Below are 24,384 nucleotides of genomic sequence, written 5' to 3'. Positions count from 1 at the left end.
GCGAAGTATGGGCTAGAGCAGGGAGAAGTGTTTAGGTACATGCAGGTTCGGGATTTTGCCAGGAAGGAGATACAGAGCTTCCCAGAGGAACCGGCCTCCACATTGCTGGAGGAGCTGTTGACGACAAGGGGACTGGAGAAGGGGGCAGTGTCAGCAGTGTACGGAGCTATTCTGGAAGAGGATAAGGCACCACTAGAAGGGATCAAAGCAAAGTGGGAGGAAGAGCTGGGAGAGGTTATAGAGGAGGGGGCTCTGGTGTGAGGTGCTCCGGAGAGTGAATGCCTCCACCTCATGTGCGAGGTTGGGGCTGATACAGCTGAAGGTGGTATATAGAGCGCACCTCACGAGGGCGAGGATGAGCCGATTTTTTGAAGTAGAGGATGTGTGTGAGCGTTGCGGGGTGGGGGGGGGGGCCGCGAATCACGTTCATATGTTTTGGTCCTGTCCAAAGCTAGGGGAGTACTGGAAGGAGGTGTTTAGGGTAATTTCCAAGGTGGTGCGTGTGAAACTGGACCCGGGTCCCCAGGAGGCCATATTCGGGGTGTCGGACCAGCCAGGGTTGGAAACGGGAGCGGAGGCAGATATCATAGCCTTCGCCTCGTTGATCGCCCGAAGGCGGATCCTGCTGGGATGGAGAGCAGCCTCTCCACCCAGTGCCCTGGCGTGGCGGGGGGACCTGTTGGAATACTTGACCCTTGAGAAGGTTAAGTTCGAACTGAGGGGAAGCTCGGAGGGGTTCTACAAGTCATGGGCACTATTTATTATGCACTTTCAAGAACTGGATAACATCGAACATTAGTTGGGGGGGGGGGGGGGGGGAGGGAGGCTGTGTAGATTAAGGGTGACTATGGGTAATCCCTGATTCCTTTTTGTCATTTGTTTATGTAAACATGTGGGCTGATGTTTGGGGGTTGGTGGGCGGATGGGATCGTTGTTATTATGGGGATTGACATATCTTGCTGATTATTGTTTATTGTTGATGGGTGTAAATGCGGGAGAAAATGTGAAAAAGGAGAATAAAATTTTTTTTAAAAAAAAGTACACTTATGCTGTTTTTTATGTCTTTGTTATGAATCCTAACACCTTGATCAGTAACTTTTTGCAGTTTATTTTTCCTCTTACCCTTTCTCCTAATTTTCCTTGTCTTTGAACCCATATCTCTACATAATAACCTGTCACGTAACCTGCTGCCTTGATCTCCATTAACCATTATACTGTCCATAGCTTTACACTTCCCTTCCCTTCAACTTGCTAGTTTAAAGTCCTTGTGCTCAACCTATTTATCCTATTCGCTAGAACACTGGTCCCAGAATGGTTCAGGTGAAGACCGTCCCAACGGTACAGGTCCCTCCTGCCTCAGTACTGATGCCAATGCCCCATGAAATGGAATCCCTCTTTCCCGCACCACTCCTTTAGCCACGTGTTAACTTCTCTAATTTTCTCAACCCTATGCCAATTGGCACGTGGCTCAGGTAGTAATCCAGAGATTATAACCCTGGAGGACCTGTTCTTTAATTTAGTCCCTAGTGTTTGATAATCCCCAAACAGGTCCTCTTTCCTAGTCTTACCTCTGTTGTTAGTCCCAACGTGGACCACAACAACTGGATCCTACCCCTCCCTCTCCAAAATCCTTTCAAGCCGATCAGAGATGTCCCTCACCCTGGCACCGGGCAGGCAACATACCATGCGTGACTCTCGATCTGGCTTACAAAGGATGCCATCAATCCCCCTAATTCTTGAATCCCCTACAACTACCACTTGTCTTTTTGCTCCCCCCTCTTGAATGGCTTCCTGTACCACGGTGCAGTGGTCAGTCAACGCATCCTCCCTACAGCCCTCTTCCTCATCCACACAGGGAGCAAGTACCTCATACCTGTTGGACAAGGTCAAGGGCTGAGGCTCCTCAACTCCTAAACTCAGGATCCCCCTACCTGCCTCTCTTGCAGTCACACCACTCTGTCCCTGACCACTGTCCGAATTAACAGTACTTATTCAACCGGGTTTGACTGCCTCCTGAAACAAAGCGTCCAGGTAATTTTCCCCCTCCCTGATGTGCCGCAGTGTGTGCAGCTTGGTCTCCAGCTCATCAATTCTGAGCCGAAGTTCCTCGAGCAGCCAACACTTGCTGCAGATGTGGTCACTGACGGTCTCAATGGGATCCACCAATTCCATCATCATACAGCAACAGCACATCACCTGTCCAGCCATAATCAATTAGTTAATTAATTTAAATAATATTTTTTTTAATTGTTTTTTTATAGAACCTCAAGGATAAACCCGAACACCAACAGAAACACAGCCCTCTCTCGCCACTCACCCGAACTCAGTCACTCACCTAAACTCAGATGCACTCTGTTCCAATCAGCACTCAGTCACTCACCTAAACACAGATGCACTCTGTTCCAATCAGCACTCAGTCACTCACCTAAACTCAGATGCACTCTGTTCCAATCAGCACTCAGTCACTCACCTAAACTCAGATGCACTCTGTTCCAATCAGCACTCCGTGACTAAAGGCACTCCTGCCACACCTTTTGTGCACTCACGTCTCCCAGCACTGTCCCGGCTCTTAAGTTTGAACTGAGGGGAAGGACAGAGGGGTTCTACAATTCATGGGCATTATTCATTATGCACTTTCAAGAACTGGATAACATTGAACACTAGTTGGGGGGGGATGGGTGGGAGGGTTGGGGGGAGGGGGGCTGTGTGTATTAAGGGTGACTATGGGTGATCCCTGATTCCTTTTTGTCATTTGTTTATGTAAACATGCGTGCTAATGTTTGGGGTTTGGTGGGAGGATGGGATCGTTATTATTGTTATGGGGATTGACATATTTGTTGCTGATTATTGTTTATTGTTGGTGGGTGTAAATTTGGGAGAAAATGTGAAAAAGGAGAATAAAAATATTTTTTTAAAAAGAATAGATACTTTCAGTGATCTGACAACCTACGTTTCAAGCCTGTTTGTATTGGAACTGAAAGCCATACAGCAAATGGCCAATCTCGTCATATGTTTCTGGCACATTGTCTAATTAAATGTTATTTAAAATATTCTTTCTTCAAGAGAAAGATAAAAATCAACGGCAAAATACATCAAAAATATAAAATGTTAACATAATAATAATATAATAATCACTTATTGTCACAAATAGGCTTCAACGAAGTTACTGTGAAAAGCCCCTAGTCGGCGTCTGTTCGGGGAGGCTGGTACGGGAATTGAACCCTCACTGCATTACAAGCCAGCTATTTAGCCCACTGTGCTAAACCAGCCCCTACGTTTGTAGGATTATGAAGAAAGGGACTTCAAAAATATCAAGGGCCAAAGGTGCAATCTACCGGCCGCATTGCACCCGAACAGGAGCGCAACACGGCCGGTAAATGCCGGGAGAAGCCTGCTGTGGGCTTCCCAGCCGCCGGTACGCCTCACGAGGTCTACCGAGATCTCATGAGGCCTCGTGATCAGGATCCCGCCCACAATGGGAGTGACAAAGTCTTGCGTGCCTAAGTAGGTTTTAAAACCAATTAGGCATGCTCACCCAGGATCTATCTGACTCCCGGTATCCAACAGCAACCCCAGGGAGTCTCCAGTAGGGCGCTGTTCAGTACTCGTCCACACAAACGTGGCCTTCCTCGAATGTGGGCACCTTGGCACTACCAGATTGGAACCTTGGACTACCACCCTGGCCCTGCCAAGGTGCCCGGGTGGCACTGCAAAGCCGACAGGAGCATTGCCAGGGTGGCAGTGTCAAGGTGCCAAGATTCCAGGGTGGTACTGCCAAGGGTCAGAGCCTGAGGGAGCCATGCCCATGAAAGCAGGTGGAGGGGGATATAAAGAGTAAGGAGGTACAAAGTGGGCATGAAGGGGCCTCTGGAAGGTTGGGCAATGAACGGTGGAGGTTCTGGAAGGGGGGACCCAAAAGTGGAAGGCCTGAAAATGGAAGGCGCTCAGTAACCCCATAGTGGGGTATCATACTTGGGGTGTTCTGGGATAATGCCAATGTGTGGGGGGTTGACATTACCCATGGGTGTGGGGACCCACAAGCCCTCTTATAGATCGGAGCACCCTTTCAAAATGGTGGCCCAACCTCTGAGGAGCCACCGGTCTGGCCAGTGAATTCAGCTCCCTAGTGATGAAAATAAGTTAAGTATGGGTTTGACTGGGAGAAACTCCTCAGGTTAAGAGTAGGGGAGTGAGAAGTATTGGATAATTGTTACAAAGAGACAGCACATGCACAATGGACTTGCTATATTATTCTATGGTTCTATCACAAGATAAAAATTTGGAACTGCGGCAAAAGAAAACTCTTATATTGAAGATAATTGCAATCGACATGCCGCTACAAAAATATTGTTTATAAAGAAGAAGAATGGGCTTCCCATATCAGTACAAAGAAAAGGGGTTTCTTGTCCAATTCTGAGCTTTTATAGGTGACCCAGAGTTTGCCATGTATTTGGCTGTTATGTTTCTGGCTTCAATATTTCTGCTAATGTTACGCCATCAAGTTAATATATTTTGAGTGCTCTGCCCTCTTTTGAAAAAGCCTACAGCTGCCTTTGAGTCAATATATGTCAAAGAAATATGAAAACAGTCATGACAGAAATTCAGAGGGCGCTATTTAAAGGAAATGAAACAGAGTCCCATGTTTAGGTGAGTGTTTCTGGCATTGGCAACGCTGAGAACTACTCCGCTATTAAATAGGATTATGCTTCATTTCTGGGCCTGGCGAGTAACGCCCCGCTGAAGCCGCACTTAGTCCCACTTCCTGAACTAACAAGCTTCCCTTACCAGTGCAGGAAGGGATCGCAGTCCATTATTAAATGTCGCCCCGATCTCTAGACCCTCCACACCGCAGCCTGTACCCCCCCCCCCCCCTCCCCCCAAACGTCCCAACTCACCAATAAGGAGGTCATCGAGCCCCATGCATCCCCCATCATAAGGGCAGGGCAACACCAGGCCCAATCACCGGCAAGGGCAGGGTGCCACCTGGGTATCTTGGCAGTGCCGGCCAGGCACCCTGGCAGTGCTCTTGCCAGCCTGGCAGTTTTCCCGGGCACCCTGGCACTTCCAGGGTCGCACCAAGGTGGCACTTTCAGTGTGCCAGGCTGGCAGTGCCACAGTGCACAGGTCGCATTGGGTGCCAGGGTATCATCCTGCCCAGAGCCTGGCCACCCAGGGGCTCCCGATCAACTGGGAGGCCCCCCGAGTGCCAGTACGCCTGGTCGACGTTTGTGGAAACCAGTGCTAAACAGTGCCCACTCGGGGTCTCTGAGGCGAGGCCGTTCGATCCCAGGCACTGGGTAGATCTGGCGTAGACATATTCAAGTGAGATTTGACTGCTCACTTGAATATGCAAATCTGGATCCCGCCCTCAATGCTCATGAATGTGCAGCTGGTGTGTGACCACGAGATGCACATCATGCATGTCTGTGCCCGATACCCAGGCAATGTGCACAACTCCTTCATCCTGGCACACTCAACAGGTCCCGACACCTTCGAGGCGCACCCCCAGGTGAGGAGTTGGCTCTTGGGCAATAGGGGTTATCCCTTGCGGTCATAGCTGATGATGCCTTTCTGGGCAGTGTTCTGAGGAATGTGGAGGAACAGAGAGATCTTGGGGTTCATGTCCACAGATCTCTGAAGGTTGCCACTCAAGTGGATAGAGCCGTGAAGAAGGCCTATAGTGTGTTAGCGTTTATTAACAGGGGGCTTGAGTTTAAGAGCCGTGGGGTTATGCTGCAAGTGTACATGACCCTGGTGAGACCACATTTGGAGTATTGTGTGCAGTTCTGGTCACCTCACTATAGGAAGGATGTGGAAGCATTGGAATGGGTGCAAAGGAGGTTTACCAGAATGCTGCCTGGTTTGGAGGATAGGTCTCATGAGGAAAGGTTGAGGGAGCTAGGGCTTTTCTCTTTGGAGCGGAGGAGGATGAGAGGCGACTTAATAGAGGTTTATAAGATGATGAGGGGGATAGATAGAGTGGACGTTCAGAGACTATTTCCTCGGGTGGATGTAGCTGTTATAAGGGGGCATAACTATAAGGTTCAGAGTGGGAGATATAGGAGGGATGTCCGAGGTAGGTTCTTTACTCAGAGAGTGGTTAGGGTGTGGAATGGACTGCCTGCTGTGATAGTGGAGTCGGACACTTTAGGAACTTTCAAGCGGTTATTGGATAGGCACATGAAGCACACCAGAATGACAGGGAGTGGGATAGCTTGATCTTGGTTTCGGACAAGGCTCGGCACAACATCGAGGGCCGAAGGGCTTGTTCTGTGCTGTACTGTTCTAGGATGCCACCCCCTCTCATGTTCACCCTCCCTGCACCAACTACCCTACTGCCGCCCCCCCACCCCCTTTGTGATTCCTCCCTGCCTCATTACGGGGAGCAGACCCTGGCTTGGCAGTAACTGCGGGTCTGGTCCATGGGATAGGGAATGATGATGACCCACTCTGCGAGGAGCACTGGTGCTCCACATCGTTCAACAGCGTCTTATTCCTGTCCACGGTCGCACTTTCCACCATCCATCTGGGCGATCCCTGCATGCGAGCTGGCCATTCCAACACACGGTCCCATCGAACTCTTGGAGTGACAGTGGTGGGGACATGGTCTGGGGTGGGGGGAGGGAACGGGGGACCGGATGCTGTGGCGATATGTGATGGCTGACCTGGGGCCCTGGCTCCGTACCCATTTCCAATGACTGTCCATCTCTGTCCATGTTTCTACAGGTTTGTGCCCTCGCCCCTAACGGTATCCTGTGTGCTGCACCAGTGCTGGCTGAGGGGCTACATGTCCCGTAGGTCTCCTCCTGTCTCCTCTCTCTCTCTCTCTGCGGTTGTGTGCTGCCTTCTCCTGGTGGGGAGGGGGGGGGGGGGGGGGGGGGGGGGGCTACAGAAAATGCACAGTAGGACATGGAAAGTACAGGGGGTGGGCATCTTGTAGTCTGTATGTGCAGGGCACCTGGCCATGGCGGGAGTATGGGTGTTAGCATGTGGTGGAGGGTGAGCTGACTGCCTGTGGGTGGTGTTCGGTCGCCTTCTGGGTGGGTGGGGCGGGGCACGAGTATGTGGGATGGGGGCTGGTGCCAAGGGTACGGTGCTGGTTGCTCACCCTCGCCACCCTGAGCTTTTCACGGCACTGCTGGCCCGTCCTGGCGGTGGGGCTCACGCCGCTCATGGCCTCTGCCACCTTCACCCAGGCCTGGTGTGCGGCGGTGGGTGGCAGCCTCCTTCCCACCCCAGGAAACAGTGTGCCCAGCCTTTCCTCCACAAATTGGGGTGCTGCTCTTCGGGGTGCCATCTTGTTGGCTGGGATGAGCGTGTATAGGGAGTGGAGTGCTTATATGCGGCTGCAGCTTGTCAGCCTCTCGAGTGCCAATCCCAGCCCAGTGCATCGGATGTCGTTTTGCATTGGAATTGCACCAGTTCCACATGGCGCTGCCGCTAACCCATTAATGGATCCTGAATTGCTCCTGGATCAGCGCTGCTATCGTGGTCGTAGAACATCACCGATTCAGTCCCAGCATCAGCACTTAGTCTCTGAAATGGAGAATCCATTGTACCATGTACCTCACTCCATGTACCTCAAGTGCACCTAGATGCTCTCTTAACACTCCTACATGTGCTCCAATGTGGTGTGCCCCAATGCCTCCAGCTGATGCAGAGACAGGCTGGTGATCTGGCAGTCCTGTAGCCAGGGATGACTTTAGCAGCTATCCTCAGGCAACCTGAAGCCTGAAGGACCCCAGCATGCTCCTGCACAGGTTCAGTAACCTTGTCGCGGCTACTGGACATGCTGAGGTCACTGACAGAGGGGCTAAAGAACCGATACCAGGAATTTCCCTGAGAGGAGTCCCCAAGATACCAATGGCAGCCACTTCTCTTCCTTTGTAAGACATGTTTGTACAGCCCTGCTGACCTGAAAAGACAAACCTAGCGGAGACAACAGGTGCCTGGGTACGATCTCACATTGCCACTGTTGCATCGAGCTTATTACCAAGGTGATGATATGAAGATTTGAATACATCTTCAGCATCCACTGAGTGGTCAGCAGGAGCTGGCTCCCCATGAGAGTCAGGAATGTCTTGATGGCAGAAGTCATGAGTGCACACCGCTGAGCATGGCAGCTCTCATAGTCTGCAAGGACTCCTGCATTGTCTTGCATGTGTGTGCAATGCCTCCAGCAGCTCTTCCAGGTGTTTCAATACCTTTTGCTTAGTTCCTATAGGTGCCATGTTGCTGATGGCCATATGCAATCATATATCTGACAAGTGACAAGGTGAAGATGACTGTTTTTGACATTAAGGCTGTGTTTGACCGAGTGTGGCATCAGGGAGCCCTAGCAAAACTGGAGTCAATGGGAATCGGGAAAGCTCTCTGCTGGTTGGAAGGTCACCAGAATAAAAGAAGATGGTTGAGGTTGTCAGAGGTCAAACATCTCCATCCCAGGACATCACTCTCAGGGTAGTGTCCTAGGCCCGAACACCTTCAGATGCTTCATCGATGATCTTCCTTCCATCATAAGGTCAGAAGTGGGGTTGTTTGCCGATAACTGCACGATGTTCACCACCATTCCTGATTCCTCAAATACTGCAGCAGCCACTGTCCAAATACTGCAAGTCTTGGACAATATCCAGGCTTACAAGTGGCAAGTAACATTTGTTCCACATGAGTGCCAGACAATGATCAGCACCAACAAGAGAGAATCTAACCATCACCATTTGGCATTTAGTGGTATTACCATCACTGAATTCCCCCACAAACAACATGCCCGGGGTTACCATTGACCAGAACTGAAGAGGACTAGCCATATAAATACTATGGTTGCCAGAGCACGTTAGGCAAGGAACCCTGCGGCAAGTAACTCACCTTCTGATTCCCCAGATCCTGTCCATCATCTACAAGGCACAAGTCAGGAGTGTAATGGAATGCTCTCCACCTGCCTGGATGAGTGCAGCTCCAACAACACTTAAAAACTCAACACCATCCAGGACAAAGCAGCTCACTAGATTGGCACCATGTCAAATGTTGACTCCCTCCACCACCAGTGCACAGTGGCAGCAGTGTGTCCCATCTACAAGACTCACTGCAGGAGCTCATCAAGTCTCCTTAGACAGCACCTCCCAAGCCCATGGCCACTGTCGTCTCAGAGAAGGATAGCAGATAGGTGGTAACCCCACCACCTGGAGGTTCCCTTCCGAGTCATCCATAGAATTATAGATCTACATTGCGGAAGGAGGCCATTCAACTCTTGGAGTCTTCACCGGCCCTTGGAAAGAGCAACCGACCAAGCCCACACCTCTACCCTATCCTCGTAACCCAGTAACCCCACCCAGCCTTTCTGGACACTAAGGGCAATTTAGCATGGCCGATCCACCTAACCTGCACATCTTTGGACTGTGGGAGGAAACTGGAGCACCCGGAGGATTTCCATGCAGGGGAGAACGTGCAGATTCCGCATAGACAGTGACCCAAGACGGGAATCGAACCTGGGACCCAGGAGCTGTGAAGCAACTGTGCTAACCACTGTGCTAACGTGCCGCCCACTATCCATCATCCTGACTTGAAAATATATTGCTGTTCCTTTATTGTCACTGGGTCAAAATGACCAAACTCCCTTCCTAACAATACAATGGGTGTACCTACACCACAGGGACTGCAGTGATTCAAGCTCACTACCACCTTTTCAAGGGAAATTTAGGATGGGCAATAAATGCTGACCTAGCCAGTGACCCCCACATCCCATATATGAATAAAATGAAAGGCTCTGCTGCTGCCTGTTCTCCTTGCATCCGACTGCTTAGTTACTCCTTGTCCACAAAGCATCCTCTCTTGGGTTGCCTCATGCAAGCCCCAAAAAGGAAAGTGATATGGTGAACTCTCTTGCAGAGAAAACAACATCATTGATCCAACTGCAGCATTGCAACACTTTCGGGATAGGGGAGGTGGGGGTGTTACTCCACCGCTGCTGACCTCTTCATCATCCAGGCTTGCTTGGTCAGGTGGGACAGTTACTTTTCCCCGTTCCTTAGGAAGAGGACCTGTCGTCTTGCCCATGCAGCCTATAGAGGCATTGGGGATGGCACGTGGCAGAGTGGTTGGCACTGCTATCTCACAGCGCCAGGACCTAGGTTCAATTCCAGCCTTGAGTCACTGTCTGTGTGGAGCTTATACGTTCCCCCCGTGTCTGCGTGGGTTTCCCCCGGGTGCTCCTGTTTTCATCCACAGTGCAAAGATGTGCAGATTAGGTGGATTGACCATGCTAAATTGTCCCTAGTGTCCAGGGATATGCAGGTTAGGTTATGGGTTTACAGGGTTAGGGTGGGGATTGAGGCAATTTGAGTTCAACCAGAGTCCAAATTTAGAATCGAACCAAATTGCAGTTAAGAACCAATTGGAAATCAAAAGAGGGAAACTCGGTAGCTGGAACTAGTTTCAAGACAAGTAACTTAACACAGCAAATTCCTTGTACTAACACCAAGAAAATGAAGACATTTGGTGCCCAAATGTTTATTCAACAAGAGAATTTGAGCGAGGCAGTTTGTGACCGTTAGCACAGATTACTTAAACTCAGGCTAGGGACATATAGTTCATATTTCCCAGCAAAATCAAAATAAACGAACTAATCCTGGAAATGAGAAGATGTCTGGATCTAATGTAACCAGTAGAGTAGTCAGAGGAAGAGCTCATTAATATCTCCTCTGCCAGCATCTGTTGAGCTGGAGAATCTATAATTGCAACTAGAATTTCAAGAGAGGGAAAGAGAGAAAGAAAAAGGGAAGCTCTAGAGAGGGAAAGATGAAGAGAAAGGGAATTCCAGCCCTGAAAATTGGAAATGTAGCTAGCAGCTCAAAGGGAGAGAGAGGCCAGACAATGAGAAGCAGTTAGGGAAATATCTTCCCAGAAGCACCCCTTATCAAACTCCCAGAGAGCATCCAGAGTTTTCTCCTGTCAGGAATTGTTCCCCTCCCTGTCCCGAAATGTGAGCAAGTCCGTGGTACTGCTCCAGGAAACCAGGGCACTCCGTCCTGAATGTCAGAGGGAAAGCTAAACCTACTCCTTGCCCCCAACCCCGAGTCCCCTCTGAAGGCCAAAGCCCTGATTAGTAGAGTCGGAAAAGAATCTGTGTTTGCACATTTATATAAGGTCCACCTGGAGTGTGACCTGCTTTCAGGTCCTGTTCGAGTAGGAATTGTCCCTAAGCTACCAGTAGTAGGAATCAATTTCCTCCTATGAAATTATTTAGCTGGCAGCCAGGTGTTAGCCAGTGAAAGCCATGAAGCCGAGACCAAGCAATAGAAATTGCTGAAGGGCAGAAAGCTGGAGAAGGTTTAGATGCTCACAAGGGTGAAACAGCCCACACAGACCTTAGGCGAGAACTGCTCAAAGGTAGCAAGGCCAAAGCCAGGCCAGTAAAATATACTAGGTTCAGAGAGGACCCCTGGACTCTGAAATAGATAGTCCAAAAATCCCCAAGTTGAATAGGGACCAGAGAAATCCTCAAGCTGGGGTAGATGTGTTGAGGGAGATTTCCTTCGTAACCAAACAGCTAGAAAGAAAACCGGGCAATAGGCCTGGAAAGGAAAAGGTTAAGGGCTGGAAATATGGTCTGACCGCTCTCTTTTTCCTGCTTTAAATAGGAGTAGACAAATTCCCCAAACCTGGCCATCAAATTTGAAAAGAAGGTGTCCTGTACCCCTGCCAAGTGAGCAAGGAGGACTGGCTGTCTGAAACTTTGATTTAACTTTTAGAAGAGGGATGCCCAGAAAGTCCCCAACATCCTTTGGTGAATAATATTTACTGTGCCCAGATTTAAACCAAAAGGAGCCTACACCCATGTTAGGTGAGCAGACGGTCTGGCTACCCAAACCCACCTTTCTGAGTTTGGAGGGAGATCCGAGGGATTCCCCCCCAGATCCGGGGAGGAAACCTCCTCCACCAGTCAAAAAGTCATCAGAGAGCAGAGCTGGAGGTGCACATCCACTAGAGGGCAGTGGTGTTCCACAGGACAGGGAACATGTTGGGAAAACCAAAGGTCCCGGCCCGGAAGCCAGTGATTAATTTCACTGATCACTTTGTGGCAGATTTAAATGTGGAGTTGCAAAATGCCCGGATTCACCAGAAAGAGTGAGGGTGAGGCCATAAGGAGGTACAGCTGGACCCCAACCAGATTGGACCCCATGCTCAACCCAACAGGCTACTGAACCATAGCCATATCCAGCATTGCTGCAGGGGAGACTCCTGCCAGAAGGTCACCTTCCTCTCATCCTCGCCCAGAATGGCTGACCCAAGTTCAGGGGCCTACAGCTGTGTACACTAAAAGCCCCTAGCACTGGAAGCTGGCACTGTCCAGTTGTGCTAGCCCCTGAGCCAGGATCCTCTAAAGGAGTCAAAAATTAGTTCAGTCCCAGGATCCCAGGGCCTGGTACCCCCAGAATGCCCTGTGCATCGCGCTGAACAACCTAACCTACGCTCGGCACCTGTAAAGCCCCCAGACCGGGGCCCCGGCTGACATACTGGTGTCACAGGCATTGCCTTCTCGCCCCATTCTGCCCGCTGCCCTGAAATCATGGAGTCACATAATCCCTACAGTGCAGCAAGAGGCCATTTGGCCCATCGATTCTGTACTGGCACTCTGAAGAAGCACCCTACTTAGGCCCACACCCACGCCCTATCCCTGTAACACCATTTAACCCTGTGGGCACCAAGGGGCAATATGACCTGGCCTATCCACCTGACCTGCACATCTTTGGACTGTGAGGGAAATCGGAGCACCCGGAGGAAACCCACGCAGAAGGTGCAAACTCCACACTGACAGTGACCCAAGGTCAGAATTGAACCCGGGTCCCTGGTGCTGTGAGGCAGCAATGCTAACCACTGTGCCAACGTGCCGCCGGTGTCAGGAGAGGGTTATTCAAAAGAACTGGAGACCGACTTAGTCTCCTTGGTGGCAGGCCCTGGGATTGTCTCCAGCATTTCCTCCTCCCTGAGGGTGCCCCTAGGGCCCTGGGTGACTCCATAGGATGGAGGGGCATCTGGAGTGAGGTTCAGAAGCCTCTGAGTCATCTGCTGCTGCCAGTCCTGGAAGCTCCCCATTGCCTGCACCATGGTGTGACACCCTCAGCAATGGTCCTCAGTGACAGGTTATCCATTTTGGTAGGAATAACAGCAAAAGGGATTATTATTTAAATGATAAAATAGTAAAACATGTTGCATTTTCCTCCTCTCTGCTAATAGTTCGTCGGATGGGGGGTCCGCATATTTACGATCTGCCTCTATTATATTGTCTACTAGTTTTTCCTGCTCCCTCCTTGCCTCCAGCTCGACATACGCCTTAAAAGATATAATTTCTCTACAACCTTCAGTACTTCCCATAGTATCGAGGGAGAGACCTTGCCATTGTCAGTGTTCAAAATATAATCCTGGATAGTGCCCGAGATCCTTGCACAGAACCCAATGTACGCGAGCAGATCCACATCCAGCTGCCCCCCCCCCCCCCCCTTTCAATGCCCCTTACCTACACCCAACTCAGGGACCTTCTAATGTGAGACATGGTCTGAAATTACCACCGCCGAGTACTCAGATTTCTTCCCCCTGCCATTAGCGATCAGCTTATCTGACTTGGAAATATATCGCCGTTCCTTCACTGTCAATGGGTCAAAATGCTGGAACGCCCTCCCTAATAGCACAGCATGTGTACCTACACCATAGGGCCTTCAGCGATTCAAGATGGCAGCTCACCGTCACCTTCTCAAGGGCAACTAGGGATGGGCAATAAATGCTGGCATAGCCAATGATGCCCACATCCTGTAAATGAATCTTTTAAAGCATAAGAATCAATTGAAAAATTAGCCTGTTCCTGAGCTGCACATTCTCTGACAGCATTCCTGGCTTTCTGAAACCAAGAGAATATGATTGCCTTTCTCATACTTTCTTCATCATAGATTGTGATCTCTTTTTTAATTGACGTTTAAGGGGTATCATCATGACATCACTGAAAGGAAAACATGTCATGTAATCCAGTCTTAGTTTCACTTTTGCTTTGAGCAGAGCACAGATCCACAGCGCTGACTGCTTCAATCTTAATAGCCATGTATAACTTTCTCACGTGCCTCGTCTTAATAAATAAACTCACAACATATCTACTGTATGAATAATTGGTGCTTTGTATCTTGTACAGTAAAAATGCCCAAAGTATTATATCTTTATCATAATATGACAGCTGGTTGGAGCATGTCAACTAGAAATCAGGAATAGTAAGGCAAAAAAGTCACTGATAGGAGTAGTCTATAGACCACCAAATAGTAACATTCTGGTGGGGCAGGCAATAAACAAAGAAATAACTGATGCATGTAGAAATGGTACAGCAGTTATCATGGGGGATTTTAATCTACATATCGATTGGTTTAACCAGGTCGGTCAAGGCAACCTTGAGAAGGCGTTTATAGAATGTATCCGCGATAGTTTCCTAGAACAGTATGTAATGGAACCTACGTGGGAACAAGCGGTCCTAGATCTGGTCCTGTGTAATGAGACAGGATTGACTAATGATCTCATAGTTCGGGATCCTCTCGGAAGGAGCGATCACAATATGGTGGAATTTAAAATACAGATTGAAGGGTGAGAAGGTAAAATCAAACACGAGTGTTTTGTGCTTAAACAAAGGAGATTACAATGGGATGAGAGAAGAGCTAGCTAAGGTAGACTGGGAGCCAAGACTTTATGGTGAAACAGTTGAGGAACAGTGGAGAACCTTCCAAGCAATTTCTCACAGTGCTCAGCAAAGGTTTATACCAACAAAAAGGAAGGACAGTAGAAAGAGGGAAAATCGACCGTGGATATCTAAGGAAATAAGGGAAAGTATCAAATTGAAGGAAAAAGCATACAAAGTGGCAAAGATTAGTGGGAGACTAGAGGACTGGGAAATCTTTAGGGGGCAACAGAAAGCTACTAAAAAAGCTATAAAGAAGAGCAAGATAGATTATGAGAGTAAACTTGCTCAGAATATAAAAATAGATTGTAAAGGTTTCTACAAATATATAATGCAAAAAAGAATGGCTAAGGTAAATATTGGTCCTTTAGAGGATGAGAAGGGAGATTTAATAATGGGAGATGAGGAAATGGCTGAGGAACTGAACAGGTTTTTTGGGTCGGTCTTCACAGTGGAAGACACAAATAACATGCCAGTGACTGATGGAAATGAGGCTATGACAGGTGAGGACCTTGAGATGATTGTTATCACTAAGGAGGTAGTGATGGGCAAGCTAATGGGGCTAAAGGTAGACAAGTCTCCTGGCCCTGATGGAATTCATCCCAGAGTGCTAAAAGAGATGGCTAGGGAAATTGCAAATGCACTAGTGATAATTTACCAAAATTCACTGGACTCTGGGGTGGTCCCGGCGGATTGGAAATTAGCAAACGTGACACCACTGTTTAAAAAAGGAGGTAGGCAGAAAGCGGGTAATTATAGGCCAGTTAGCTTAACTTCGGTAGTAGGGAAGATGCAGGAATCTATCATCAAGGAAGAAGTAGCGAGGCATCTAGATGGAATTTGTCCCATTGGGCAGACGCAGCATGGGTTCATAAAGGGCAGGTCGTGCCTAACTAATTTAGTGGAATTTTTTGAGGACATTACCAGTGCGGTAGATAACGGGGAGCCAATGGATGTATATCTGGATTTCCAGAAAGCCTTTGACAAGGTGCCACACAAAAGGTTGCTGCAAAAGATAAAGATGCATGGCATTAAGGGGAAAGTAGTAGCATGGATAGAGGATTGGTTAATTAATAGAAAGCAAAGAATGGGGCTTAATGGGTGTTTCTCTGGTTGGCAATCAGTAGCTAGTGGTGTCCCTCAGGGATCAGTGTTGGGCCCACAATTGTTCACAATTTGCATAGATGATTTGGAGTTGGGGACCAAGGGCAATGTGTCCAAGTTTGCAGACGACACTAAGATGAGTGGTAAAGCAAAAAGTGCAGAGGATACAGTAAGTCTGCAGAGGGATTTGGATAGGTTAAGTGAATGGGCTAGGGTCTGGCAGATGGAATACAATGTTGATAAATGTGAGGTTATCCATTTTGGTAGGAATAACAGCAAAAGGGATTATTATTTAAATGATAAAATAGTAAAACATGTTGCTGTGCAGCGAAACCTGGGTGTCCTAGAGCATGAGTCGCAAAAAGTTGCTTTATAGGTGCAACAGGTGATTAAGAAGGCAAATGGAGTTTTGTCCTTCATTGCAAGATGGATGGAGTTTAAGACTACGGCGGTTATGCTGCAATTGTATAAGGTCTTAGTGAGGCCACACCTGGAGTCTTGTGTTCAGTTTTGGTCTCCTTACCTGAGAAGGGACATACTGGCACTGGAGGGTGTGCAGAGGAGATTCACTGGGATAATCCCAGAGCTGAAGGGGTTAGATTACGAGGAGAGGTTGAGTAGACTGGGACTGTACTCGGAATTTAGAAGGATGCGGGGGACCTTATAGAAACATAGATAGATAGTTTTTTGAAGAATAAAGGGATTAAGGGTTATCGTGTTCGAGCTGGAAAGTGGAGCTGAGTCCACAAAAGATCAGTCATGATCTCATTGAATGGTGGAGCAGGCTCGAGGGGCCAGATGGCCTACTCCTGCTCCTAGTTCTTATGTTCTTCTGGTTTGTCCTCCTTTTTTCGTCAAGGATTGCCCCTGTTTTGTTTCCTGTATCTTTGCAGGGTTCATTTCTATTCTAATTTTTCTCTTGCTTTTGCTTTCGCATTGTAAATATTCATGTTTCTTCCATTCACACCTCCTCTAGACACATCTTTTGTGTTTGTTCTTGATCATTTCCACCAATTTCCAATTGGTTCACAGCATCAACAATATTTGGGGAGAGAGAATCCCAGGTTTCCATTCCCCCTTGTGTGGAAAAGTAATTCCTGACATCTCCCCTGAATGAACATAGAACATACAGTGCAGAAGGAGGCCATTCGGCCCATCGGGTCTGCACTGACCCACTTGAGCTCTCACTTCCACCCTATCCCCGTAACCCAATAACCCCGCCTAACCTTTTTATGGTCACTAAGGGCAATTTACCATGGCCAATCCACCTAACCTGCACGTCTTTGGACTGTGGGAGGAAACTGGAGCATCCAGAGGAAACCCCCGCAGACACTGGGAGAACGTGCAGACTCCGCACACACAGTGACCCAGCGGGGAATCGAACCTGGGACCCTGGCGCTGTGAAGCCATAGTGCTATCCACTTGTGCTACCGTGCTGCCCTTAAATTTATGACCCCCTTGTTCTGTATTCTCCTTCCAGATAAAATCCTTTAAACTTCTCAAATATTTAATTTTTCCACATTTAATTGGATGCAAGTTAGGTTGTACAATCTGTCTTCATTATTTAACTTTTTTAGCCCGCAGTATCATATTGATGAATCTGTACTTGTTTCCACCAAGATCAATGTACATTATTGGGACAAGGAGACTAGATACCTGGGGCTGGACTCTTCAATAATGGGGCTATGTCCCCACGCCATTCTCCCATCTGCAGGGGGCTGGCAGGGCCCCCGAGTGATTCTCGCAGCTCTGGCTGCGGATACAGGGCCCTGCACTACCGGTCGGGTGTCCGCGCATGCGCACGGCGACGGACTCGCACCGCGGACCGTGATGGAAGAAGTAGGCCCCCCCGAGATTATGTAACTTCCATGTTGGCACAAACTGTCCACAAAATCAAAGCAAAAGCAAACTCCAGGAGGATTAAACAGAAGCTAGGGCCTGAATGTGCTGTTACAGGGTGGGCGGCTCAGATCCCAGTCTGTTCACTAATGGCAATTCATGACATTGGAACGCTCATTGAGAACTCCAATTCCATTCCCATCACAGGTCCATAATTATAGTGAATTCTAGATCATTGTAGTTAAAACCAAAAAGGTTTCTAACATTTCTCAATTTTAATTCCAGGTCCAGTACCCATCCGACTGGCTAATGGTAGCACCATGTGCTCCGGGAGAGTTGAGCTCTATCGTAATGGTGCCTGGGGAACCGTCTGTGACAATGGATGGGATGTAAAGGCAGCGAACGTGGTGTGCAGTGCGTTGAACTGTGGGAAAGCCCTGTTCGCAGATCGAAGTGTCTCCTATGGAGAAGGGACTGGGGTGATCTGGTCATATAATGTGAGCTGTGATGGGACAGAGCCTACCCTCGATCAATGTTCTGTCAATCCAGTGATACGGAATAACTGTACACATGCAGAGGATGCGGGAGTGACCTGCTCGGGTGAGTGCAGCTTCTTGGGGTAAATGGCAACATGTTGGCTGATGTTGGGATGTTGTTGGGCTCATGTTGGGGTAATGTTGGGTTGATGACTGGGTGTTGGGTGACATCTACGTGTCGGTTTGTGTGGGGTTGATGTTGGAGTTTTGGTTGATGTTGGGAAATGCATAGAAACATACATTGAAAATAGAAGCAGGAGGAGGCCATTCTGCCCTTTAGGCCTGCTCCGCCATTCATTATGATCATGGCTGATCATCAAGTTCAATACCATAATCCTGCCTGCCACTTAAATCCCCATATCCCTTTAACCCCAAGAGATTTATCTCATCCCTTTTTGAAATTACACAATGTTTTGGCCTCAACTACCTTCTGTGGTAGCGAATTGCACAGATTCACCACTCTCTGGGTGAAGACATTTTTCCTCACCTCAGTCCTAAAAGGTTTGCCCCTTATCCTCAAACTATGACCCCTAGTTCTGGACTCCCCCACCATCAGTAACATTCTTTTTGAATGTACCCTGTCTAATCCTGTTAGAATTATGTAAGTTTCTATGCGATCCCCTTTCACTCTTCTAAACGCCAGTGAATATAATCCTAACCGACTTAGTCTCTCCTATTACGACAGTTCCACCATCCCATGAATCAGCCTGGCAAACCTGTGCAGCACTCTCTCCATAGCAAGAACATCCTTGCTGAGATAAGAACACCAAAACTTCACACAATACTCAAGGTGCAACCTCACCAATTCCCTATACAATTGCAGTAAAACATCTCTATTCCTATATTCAAATCCTCTCGCTATAATAATAACAATCTTTATTGTCACAAGTAGGCTTACATTAACACTGCAATGAAGTTACTGTGAAAAGCCCCTAGTCGCCACATTCTGGCACCTGTTCGGGTACACAGAGGGAGAATTCAGAATGTCCAATTCACCTAACAGCATGTCTTTTGGGACTTTGGCAATGCTATGAAGGCAGCATACCATTTGCCTTCTTTACTGCCTGCTGTACCTGCGCGCTTACTTTCAGCAAATGGTGCATGAGGAAACCAAGGTCTCACTGAGTATCCACCTCTCTGAATTTACACCCATTCAAATAATAATCTGCCTTCCTATTTTTGCTACCGAAGAGGATAACCTCATATTTATCCACGTTATATTGCATCTGCCATGCATATGCCCACTAACTCAGCCTGTCCAAATCCCGCTGAAGAATTTCTGCATCCTCCCCACAGCTCACCCTCCCACCAATTTTGTATCATCTGCAAATTTGGAGATAATACATTTAGTTCTCTCATCCAAATTATGAATATATAATGTGAACAGTCGGGGTCCTCGCACAGATCCCTGCAATTCCCCACTAATCACTGCCTACCAATCAGAAAAAGACCCATTTATTCCAACTTTTTGCTTCCTGTTTGCTAACCAGCTTTCTATTCATCTCAACACACTACCCGTAATCCCATGCGTTTTAATTTTGCACAGTAATATGCTATGTGACACCTTGTTGAAAGCTTTCTGAAAGTCTAAATAAACCACATCCACCAATTCTCCCTTGTCAACTCTACTAGTTACATCTTAAAAAATTCCAGTAGATTTGTCAAGCATGATTTTCCTTTCGTAAATCCGTGCTGACTTTGTCTGATTACACCACTGCTTTCCAAATGCTGTGCTATGAAATCCTTGATAATGGACTCGAGAAACTTCCCTATTACCGACGTTCGGCTCACTGGTCGAGCGTTCCCTGTTTTCTCTCTACCTCCCTTTTTGAATAGCGGGGTTATATTAGCTACCCTCCAATCTGTAGGAAACATTTCAGAGTTCAAACAATTTTGGAAAATGACCACCAATGGGTCAACTATTTCTAGGGCCACTTCCTTAAGTCTCTGGGATGAAGATTATCAGGACCTGGAGATTTGTCCACCTTCAATCTCATTAATTTCCTCAAAACCATTTCTTAGCTCAACTAATTTCCTTTAGCTTCTCACTAAAACTGATGTTTCTCAGAAGCTCCAGTACATTATTCATGTCTTCCTCTGAGAAAACAGAAGCACATTACAAATTTAGGTCCTCAACCATTTCTTTGTTCCCTGTTATGAATTCCCCCATTTCCGACTGTAAGGGCCCTACATTAGTTTTTTTTTGTCTTTTTCTCTTTACATAGCTCTTGAAACTTTTACAGTCAGTGTTTATGTGCCCTGCTAGCTTACTTTCAAATTGTATTTTCCCCTTCTTAATCAATCCCTTGGTCCGTCTTTGCTGAATTTCAAACTGTTCCCAATCCTCGGACCTATTGCTTTTTCTTGATAATTTGTGTGCCTCTTCTTTGAATCTAATACCAACTCTAATTTCCCTTGTAAACCATGGTTTGGCCACAGTGTCCTTTTTACTCTTGCGCCAAATAGGAATAAACAACTTTTCAAGTTCACTCATTAGTCCCTTAAATGCCTGCCATTGCCTGTCCACTGTCCTTCTTTTCAGTAATGTTTCCCAATCCATCATAGCCAGCTCATAATAATAATAATCGCTTATTGTCACGAGTAGGCTTCAATGAAGTTACTGTGAAAAGCCCCTAGTCGCTATATTCCAGTGCCTGTTCGGGGAGGCCGGTACGGGAATTGAACCCACGCTGCTGCCTTTTTCTGCATTACAAGTCAGCTGTTTAGCCCACTGTGCTAAACCAGCCCCATCATAGGGGTATCATAGCCCGATCAAAGGAGCCAGCTGTTTAGCCCACTATGCTAAACCACCATTATCAGAGCCCCCTCCCACCCAGGCATTGCCTTCTTCCAGACGCTTCCATCAGGCAGAAGGTACAGAAGTCATGCCTCATACCATCATAGTTACCTTAATTGAGGTTCAGGACCCTGGTCTCAGAATCAATTAACTCACTATCCACCTTGATAAAGAATTTGATCATATTATGGTATTGCTCTTATTAGCCTTAGTTTTATTATTCTCTGATTATGTCACCTTTGCTCACGAGTCGCCAGGTATCTTTCTGATACCGCCACGTGGTTCAAGCTCGAGTTATGATTAATAAGTCAGCACACCGCTTAGTAAGATTGAAATCAACGGTCATTTATTATATACAAGTAATGCTTACACAATAATCCTACTATCTATATAGAAACCTACCACTACTGGCCAATACTTAACTTTAGGAAGGGCCCACCAGGTCAGGGAAACGAATGGCTTATCGAATCGGATCTGGCCCGCGGGATTCAAAAAGGTTGATAAAGGTCGATGGCTAGGAGTCTTTATCGGGTAGCGATCGCTGGAGTCAAACTTACAGTTTCTGGTTGATGTTCTTGCGAAGGTCTCGAGCAGGAGAAGAAGGGAGAGAGAGAGCGATCTGAACTTGGCCCCTCAGTTTATACGGTCCCGGGGCTTCCCGCCTATCGTGGCGGCCCTTGACCCTGAGTCCCAAGTGATTGGACTTGTTCCCAATCACTGGGTTCGATATATCCAATAACAGGGCGATTCCTCGATCGGGGGGTGGTCGTTCACCTGTCTTTGTTTCGGCCACTGCAGGCGCCGACAGGTCTGGCCCGGCATTCAATTGCTAATATGTTGCAATTGTTCCCGGGGATAGCCGATTAAACTGCAGATGTCTGGGTTGATGTGCTGCTAATGGTCTTGAGTATCGATCTGGGCCGACTTCCCCAGAGCCGAATACTCTATTCTGTCTGCAGCTGTCCGTTTGTGTCCTGTTGGCTCCTTTTCCCATCAGCCTTTTCGGTTAGCCATTTTAAATCGGGTTTTGGCCAAATTAATAGGGAATCAGCCATTTTAGGTGGCTACAGTGGTCACTCTTTCTTTCACAACTAGATTACCAACTAATCCTTTCTCAGTGCACAACATTCCAAGATGGCCTGTTCCCTTGTTGGTTCCTCAACATATTGGCCCAGAAAACCATACCGTACACTCCAGAAATTCCTCCTCTATTGTACTGTGACTAATTTGACTCACCCAATCGTATGCAGATTAAAGTCACCCATAATCACATATGTTCCTTTATCACATGCATCTCTGAAGTACCTGTCTAATGCTATTCCCAACATTACCACTGCAGTTTGCTGGTTTATCTACCACCCCTATAAATGTTTCTTGCCCCTTGATGTTTCTCAACTCGATCCAGACAGATTCCACATCATCTGTACTCATATCTTTCCTCAATATTGAATCAATATATTCTTTAATCAAAAATGCAATTCCAGGCAGCACAGTGGTGCAGTGGGTTAGCCCTGCAGCCTCACGGGTCCCAAGTTCGATTTCGGCTCTGGGTCACTGTCCGTGAGGAATTTGCACATTCTCCCTGTGTTTGCGTCGGTTTCGCCCCCACAACCCAAAGATGTGCAGGGTAGGTGGTTTGGCCAAGTTAAATTGCCCCGTAATTGTAAAAAATTAATTGGGTACACTAAAATTTAAAAAAAATGCAATTCCACCACCTATTGGAGTGACCTGTTCATAGAACATAGAACATTACAGCGCAGTACAGGCCCTTCGGACCTCGATGTTGCGCCGACCTGTGAAACCACTCTAAAGCCCATCTACACTATTCCCTTATCATCCATATGTCTATCCAATGACCATTTGAATGCCCTTAGTGTTGGCGAGTCCACTACTGTTGCAGGCAGGGCATTCCACGCCCTTACTACTCTCTGAGTAAAGAACCTACCTCTGACATCTGTCCTATATCTATCTCCCCTCAATTTAAAGCTATGTCCCCTTGTGCTAGACATCACCATCCGAGGAAAAAGGCTCTCACTGTCCACCCTAGCCAATCCTCTGATCATCTTGTATGCCTCAATTAAGTTACCTCTTAACCTTCCTCTCTCTAACGAAAACAGCCTCAAGTCCCTCAGCCTTTCCTCAGAAGATCTTCCCTCCTTACCAGGCAACATTCTGGTAAATCTCCTCTGCACCCTTTCCAATGCTTCCACATCCTTCCCATAATGCAGCGACCAGAATTGCACGCAATACTCCAAATGCGGCTGCACCAGAGTTTTGTACAGCAGCAACATGACCTCATGGCTCCGAAACTCAATCCCTCTACCAATAAAAGCTAACACACCTTACGCCTTCTTAACAACCCTCTCAACCTGGGCGGCAACTTTCAGGGATCTATGTACATGGACACCGAGATCTCTCTGCTCATCCACACTGCCAAGAATCTTACCATTAGCCAGTACTTCCTGTTATTCCTTCCAAAATGAATCACCTCACACTTTTCTGCATTAAACTCCATTTGCCACCTCTCAGCCCAGTGCTACAGCTTATCTATGTCCCTCTGTAACTTGTAACATCCTTCTGCACTGTCCACAACTCCACCGACTTTAGTGTCATCTGCAAATTTACTCACCCATCCTTCTATGCCCTCCTCCATATCATTTATAAAAATGACAAACAGCAGTGGCCCCAAAACAGATCCTTGTGGTACACCACTAGTAACTGGACTCCAGTCTGAACATTTCCCATCAACCACCACCCTTTGTCTTCTTCCAGCTAGCCAATTTCTGATCCAAACTGCTAAATCACCCTGAATCCCATGCCTCCGTATTTTCTGCAGTAGCCTACTGTGGGGAACCTTATCAAACACTTTACTGAAATCCATATACACCACATCAACAGCTTTACCCTCATCCACCTGTTTGGTCACCTTCTCAAAGAACTCAATAAGATTTGTGAGGCACGACCTACCCTTCACAAAACCGTGTTGACTATCTCTAATCAAATTATACCTTTCCAGATGATTATACAGCCTATCTCTTATAAACCTTTCCAAGATTTTGCCCACAACAGAAGTAAGGCTCACTGGTCTATAGTTACCGGGGCTGTCTCTACTTCCCTTCTTGAACAAGGGGACAACATTTGCTATCCTCCAGTCTTCTGGCACTATTCCTGTAGACAAAGATGACTTAAAGATCAAAGCTAAAGGCTCAGCAATCTCCTCCCTAGCTTCCCAGAGAATTCCTGGATAAATCCCATCTGGCCCAGGGGACTTATCTATTTTCACACTTTCCAGAATTGCTAACATCTCCTCCTTATGAACCTCAAGCCCTTCTAGCCTAGTAGCCTGAATCTCAGTATTCTCCTCGACAACACTATCTTTTTCCTGTGTGAATACTGACGAT

At 47.5% G+C, this 24,384-nt stretch overlaps 1 protein-coding gene across 1 annotated transcript in view; it reads left to right on the top strand.

The window, feature by feature from the left end:
* LOC140408487 (scavenger receptor cysteine-rich domain-containing protein DMBT1-like) overlaps positions 1-24,384 on the top strand; it is a 177,148-nt gene that overhangs the window by 116,182 nt on the left and 36,582 nt on the right. Inside the window, exon 17 of the mRNA XM_072495740.1 lies at positions 17,936-18,250. Coding sequence (XP_072351841.1) covers positions 17,936-18,250 — 315 coding nt within the window. The remainder of the gene's footprint in view (positions 1-17,935; positions 18,251-24,384) is intronic.

The sequence above is a fragment of the Scyliorhinus torazame genome, chromosome 3, assembly GCF_047496885.1.
Source record: "Scyliorhinus torazame isolate Kashiwa2021f chromosome 3, sScyTor2.1, whole genome shotgun sequence".
In the NCBI taxonomy this organism is placed as follows: Eukaryota; Metazoa; Chordata; class Chondrichthyes; order Carcharhiniformes; family Scyliorhinidae; genus Scyliorhinus; species Scyliorhinus torazame.
This window is presented reverse-complemented; position numbering and strand designations above follow the sequence as displayed.